The sequence below is a fragment of the Rhodamnia argentea genome, chromosome 6, assembly GCF_020921035.1.
Source record: "Rhodamnia argentea isolate NSW1041297 chromosome 6, ASM2092103v1, whole genome shotgun sequence".
Lineage (NCBI taxonomy): Eukaryota > Viridiplantae > Streptophyta > Magnoliopsida > Myrtales > Myrtaceae > Rhodamnia > Rhodamnia argentea.
In genome coordinates this window covers 13492427-13498426 of record NC_063155.1, presented here as the reverse complement: position 1 = coordinate 13498426, position 6000 = coordinate 13492427, and the positions used below count along the sequence as shown (strand labels likewise).

Below are 6000 nucleotides of genomic sequence, written 5' to 3'. Positions count from 1 at the left end.
TGACAGTCATAACGAGAACTTCAAAACCATAATTTCATTTTGCAAAGATTACCACAATAACATTTAAAACATCACGATGAGTTATCATGAAATTTTGGAGCAAAACTTGAGGTTGAAATCCTCCAACCTGGTTTGCCTAAACCATTCCTTTGCTGACTGATTTTCGTTCATGTTCTGTATCACTCTAGCTGAACAAATCATACCACAAATGAAGTTTGAAGATCTGCACAGGGAATAAACCCGTGGTAGGTTGGTCCATAGTACTTCAAAGCCAGAGAAGATGAACCAAAGGAGAACAATTTAACTGCAGAAGAGGATGACAGCTGAGAAAGTCAAATGGCATTTCTTTCTTCTGTGCCTGTACAATTGGACCAAATAAATAATCTAGCATAGTTCTGGTTAAAGAATCCTCTACATCTCCACGAAATCGTCATCGTCGTCATCCTTATCCCAGTCCACATCAAAAGAGCTTGCGGATTTCATAAGATCTGTTAGGCCCGTGAGGTCCTCCAGATAAGTCGGATGATTAATCGCCTGAAGTACAAACTCCATTCCCCTATCCTGATATTCCGAAACCACCTGCACAAATGTTTGGACCATGAGAAAAACTAGATCGAAACAATCAAAAAAAGAACATCACGGATGAAACAGAGAAGTAAGTTGTAAATGATGCAATCGCTTCACAAATTCACTTGGAAGTTGCTAAGAGATTGATGTGTCAGCTAGTTTCCAGCTGCAACAGTAACGTTTCAGTTAAATCATATTTCACTTCTAGTCCTAACATCTAGGCGAAAAGTATTTGCTGTGATAGATTCAGTGACACTATCAACAGCACACGCATATTCGAGTTACAACATTCCAGGTTCTCAGACCAGCTATACGGGATCAATTGAAGGTTCTAGCCCTAGATCCGGTCACTGAGCCCATGCTCGCCCCTTCCTTTCTATTCACTTTTTGGTTGTACATGCTTGCTCAACACATCAAGTGAGCCATTCATATTCGAGTTTCCTATGTGAGGCAGAGGAATCATAACAATCAAAGATGGAGAAATGGAAAAGGGTACTTGAACTTGCGGGATACACAAAAAATGGAGCTTGCAAGCCTTACGGTTTCAGAACATGCGGTACAGCTTCTCGAGCTGTGACCAACGAGGGTGATCTGAGAAAACTGCGGCAGGGAACCTCGAATCTGATGTGGCAAAATCCCAAGTGGTTGTTCATAGTTCGCACTTATTTTTGCATTGGCATGCTCACCTTCGGCATAGATCCTGCTCAAGGAGAGTAGAAATAAGAACATCTCCCGGAATGGAAAAACGAGAGTAGATTCTCCAACTATAAAGTTTCCACTGATTTACCCAAGAGGATGATGCAGAATCCCAACCAACAGTTCGACCGCAAGAGCTGAAGCAATAGGTGCTAAACCTGGACGTGTGACCGTGCACTGCTGGTCAAGAGTGCGATTTGCAGTTGACTGCATCAAGACAAACGTATAAAAAACTGAGCATCGAACAGAAAATGGCACCAAAGTATCAAATGCATTATAGTTTAGAACATTACATCAATTGGTGCAACAACGTCATTGCAGAAGTAACAGCCCAGCCTCTGCAGGCAATTATTATCAGAAAGCGATGCTGTGTCCATACTCTCAGGTGGACCACTCAGAGTTTGAGTTTTCAAGTTGTTGGAAGTGCTAAAAGGACCCGCTCCATGCCTCATAACCAAGAAGCTATCAAATCCTAAAGCAGCAGTTATGGTGATCTGTAGGAACCAGAAACAAATGAATCAGGGGCATCAGCAGGCGCTAAAACATTTAACTGAACTGAAGACTACAACATTCAATCTGAAGAAACAGGACTATGTCCACCACCATGAGTCATTATGATATGGTGACATTAACACAAACAGAAATCCAGTCTGCACAGAACATGAACCAAAAAGATGGAAAACAAAGAAAAAGGAGAGAGAACCTTGCTAGAAGCAGCTGAAAAAAGTGTGGGCAGCCACCGACTTTCCCTCGTGTCAGTCAACAGGAAAACTACATCATGAGAATTAATCAAGTCATGTAGCCGTCGGCAATCATTCAGGACACTTTCTTCTTGTTCGCTTGGAACAGGATGCCCAGGCATAGGTATAGCCATTACGACACCTTCCACTTCCTGAGAGGATTCAGAGCGAATAAGGTTCAACTCTAAAAATAACCAGTTCATGAAAAAGCAACCATTGAGGCATCTTCACAGAGGGTATTCATGTGAATGGACGTAAATATTACATACCACAGCTGGGAATATCAGCTTGAGATTTTTGACAGCTGAAATGGCTTTAAACTCACCACCATTCAAGCAGTCATTCAGTGTATATAATGACTGCCTCAGTGGATTTGACATTGCCACTTTCCCGCTATCAACTAGGGTAATTTTCCTGACACCCCATGCCTACAAGTGATCACCATTGTTCAAGACAAGTATGAAGAGTGGCAATGGCAAATGAAAACTAATTTGTCCAGAACTGACCATAAGCATGCGTGCAACCTGGCATCCAAGGGTACCGGCCCCCAAAAGAAGACACTTAGTAGCAGATAAGACATTTAAGTCCAGTGAGGGCAAAGCACGCCATCTCATCAATTTCAAGTTCAAATCTGCAGCAGCTATGGCCAACCTGTAATTTAAATTTTCACAGCCTAAGTACACAGATGTTGGCACAAACTTAAACAAGAGATGATGGAGACAACATACTTCGTTGGATCCATTGCTTTGGCAAGGTTGACACATTTTGATCCTTTTTTACCCATGTTGTACTCCCACCCGACAGCATTAGGCACAGAGTTAAGATCCTTCCAAACTAATAAAAATGGGACACCACGTATTACACAGATGATTAGAGAAAAAACCCTTAATTAAAACCAGTATATAGCTTTCACTAAGCTTCCGCACATCTACCTTCTGGAACTGATATTAGGGCTTCACCAACAAGGGACAATCCCATATCCGCAAAACCACGATTCTCCCGATAACAGAGAAAGTGAATCCTTCTGATGTTCCATTTGATGAAGATAAGCGTAAGGTAGTTACGAAGAGGCCAACCAGGATTGTGTGGCAGATGGCATGGGTCATAAAAACCAAATAACAACTGCATATAGAATGTGGAGAAAACATTACATAGGTATCCATTTACCATAATCAATCCCTCCTTCAGAACTTCAACTGAACTGACCTTGTGACCATTGCCTTTGCAGGCTTCCCAGTCCTTCAGATGTCTAATTGTCGCAGATGAATCTGAAGCAATACTTACCAAGAAGAATGGCACATCTGCAGCAGACTATGTGGTTTAGTTTATCATAAGAATAATAAGGAACATTCAAGTAGCAATCAACAGGAACATAGCAAATAGAGTAGATGCACCAGCAGTCAAATTTGAATTTCTCCATTCCCGACAAGCAGCTGACAAGTATTCTGCCTACATTATGAAACAAGAATTTTCATATCAAGGAAGAGCTCTCTGAAAAATAGAATCTTTGATCTAGCCAAAAGAACTCACCTCCTCTGGGCTAAGCCACTGTGAAGCTGGCTTGATACCAACCAAAGTTGCTGCAGGTTCAAGCACAAGAGCAGGAAAAGCAAACCAATAGTAAAAGTTCCACTTTTTGAGGTCTGCAAATGAGATGATAAGAAACCTTGAAAGCGCCGCACTATCCTCCAAAGCTTTTCCCGAATGAATGTCGTCCCAAATCTACTAAAAAAACCAAAAAAAGCTAGTAAAAAGGACATCAAATAAAGCGTTTCCTGCTGCTAATGCAATAGAGGAAGCAAAGTCATTCTGCATTCTGCAAATAGTAATTTCTTAAAAGAAGAGAATCAGGCACAAGTTTTAGCATGCTACAGTGTCCATACAGGCTACTAGCATAAAACAAAACAGGATCTGATCAGCAAATTGGACTATTACTTTTTTCTTCTTTAAATGTCACAAAAGTGCCTAGGACATCTGACCAAGGCGCAGCGGAAACTAGCAGATACTATAATGGAGCTTCAGGGCCATATGATGAGATACCTTTTTGGCTTCAGCCTTTAACAAGCTCTGTTTGTCGAGAGCATGGTAGCCCTCAAGAGTATTTGTGTTGTAAATCGTGCCTGGCACAGAACACTTGTTCCTATTCCCAAGACTAACTGACGACGTGCATGCTGCTTGCTCACTTGCTTCCGTTGGCAAAGACTCAGAGAGGAGAGTCAGATGATTAGATACTTGAGCATGTGAACAGGGTGCATAGAAACCTGTAATGTTAAAGTTGACACTTCAAATCTCACAATAGATCGTGGGCAAAACCTTCTACGCTATTCCAGGTAATCCAAAGGATATGTGAAACAGGGGACAAAATGTCATAGAAGAACTAAAATTGAGGGAAAGCAAACTCAAAATAAAAACAGTTCTCAGAACCGAGCTGAGCTCAAAATATAAAATAAGAAACTCTAATCATGGAAAGATACGAATTTAACAAATTGCTTCATAAGAGCGTAAAGACGAAAATTTGAATAAAGTCATCACCAAGTAAGCCTGCCAAGCCATTTCTTGTCAAAGAAATGTATACGAGATGATTTTTTCGCCAAGTTCATAGCAGATATTCCAACTCCCATACAATCAAACGAATGTATTTCCTTGGTTCACTTGCCCAGAAATACCATAATCAACATCCAAGAAACAAAATAGGGAAGATAAAATGCAATACCAGAAATGGGAACAGGAGAGTCGTCAATGCCTAATTTGTTAAGCTTGAGAGAAGACAACCGGTGCCAGAAACCCTCATCTACGACACTCTGAAACGGTGCAAACTGGAGTATGGGCTTCTTCTCTGAAGCATCAGCCATTTTTTGTGCTTCCTCTCTTTATCTAAACCTTGACAGCACAACTGTAGATTGTACTGATACAAATCTTGTCCTCCGATTGAGTCAAACTCAATTTGATTTTGCTCGATTCAAGTGGGCACGGTGGTATGTTCATAGAGACATCCCTGCAATGCAATCCAAGACAAAACAATTTCAAGCCAAACCGACACCAGATCGTGGAGAAACCGTGTAAGAACAAAGAATCACCGAACTGCCCAAAACACTAAATACGATTATGTAACGTGGAATAATTCAGTTTTCAAGGTATTGATGACACAGAATACTATGAGAACAATGGATTTGGAAAAATAAAGCTTCCTCAATTGGCTATTCAACAAGTGCCCGGAGGCACACCTTAACGAATATCAAAAGCAAACGATAGCTCCTTTTAAACTTCCAATTCCACACACGATACTCAACTCAACGAAAAAGGCAACATTCAGGCATGATTAGAACTCTCTTCGCAAGACAAATCTCCACGAAGTTCCGCAGATTAGATCCTAATGAAACTGAACTTTCAACTACACTTAGAAACTCCGAACACGCTTTGCAAGCCAACCCAGAAGACGTCTGACATAAACAGCCATGAAAGCAAGCTAAAAACCGTCTCTTTCTGACCAAGACGCAGGTTCACTAAATTCACATGCGTCCAATTCCAGACGGAACACGCAATCTGCAGCACCAACACAAGGAAGTCCATTATGCGGTGAACATAAAAAACTGATTTTGACAACGAACAGCACTAATTGATTGCGTGGTGATGAAGCTTCTCCGATTTGAATCAGCAAAAACCCATGTGGGAGATGGACACAGCGTAAAACCACTGCGTCGACAACGAAGACCACAAGAATCAACCTCTGCTGGGCCAATCTTTCCGATGTCCTGCTCGGCTGGCCTCGGGGGCAGCTGGTTCCGTTCGCCGGAGGGACGTGCCGGCGGCGACCGGCGATCTCGATGGTCTGAGGTGGTGTCGTGTGGTGGTTTCGAGCGTTCGGGTCTTGCGTGGGGCCAAGACAAGGCTTGGAAGTTGGAACTCCGCTTCAATGTTTTGTGATAACTTTTAGAGACCATGTGGGACAGACTTCAAAACAAGAACACAATATATATAAGTCGTTTGCTTCCAAAAA

The 6000-nt window shown here is 41.8% G+C and overlaps 1 protein-coding gene across 2 annotated transcripts; it reads right to left on the bottom strand.

Moving 5' to 3' along the window:
* Positions 1-324: 324 nt before the first annotated feature.
* LOC115726046 (ubiquitin-like modifier-activating enzyme atg7) lies at positions 325-5953 on the bottom strand. Of its 2 annotated transcripts, XM_030655760.2 has the most exons (15): positions 5729-5953; positions 4717-4998; positions 4044-4264; positions 3534-3725; positions 3398-3452; positions 3210-3304; positions 2936-3125; positions 2732-2837; positions 2510-2654; positions 2273-2431; positions 1967-2155; positions 1557-1757; positions 1355-1470; positions 1108-1267; positions 325-579 (listed from the first exon to the last, which is right to left on the bottom strand). In XM_030655760.2, the coding sequence occupies exons 2-15, from the start codon at positions 4853-4855 to the stop codon at positions 412-414; spliced, it is 2136 nt and encodes a 711-aa protein (XP_030511620.1). In that variant the 5' UTR covers positions 4856-4998; positions 5729-5953; the 3' UTR covers positions 325-411. The 2 variants fall into 2 exon arrangements, with proteins under 2 accessions (XP_030511620.1, XP_048136091.1); XM_048280134.1 differs by lacking the exon at positions 5729-5953 and having other exon boundaries at positions 4717-5042.
* Between the last annotated feature and the right edge of the window lie 47 nt (positions 5954-6000).

Excerpts from the sequence above, each read along its gene's own strand:
- LOC115726046 (XM_030655760.2), bottom strand. The coding sequence starts at position 4,855 with ATGGCTGATGCTTCAGAGAAGAAGCCCATACTCCAGTTTGCACCGTTT. Across the intron at positions 3,305-3,397 it reads AAATTCAAATTTGACTGCTG|ATGTGCCATTCTTCTTGGTA; the intron begins GTGCATCTACTC and ends AGTCTGCTGCAG. Across the intron at positions 2,156-2,272 it reads AGCTGATATTCCCAGCTGTG|GAAGTGGAAGGTGTCGTAAT; the intron begins GTATGTAATATT and ends GAATCCTCTCAG.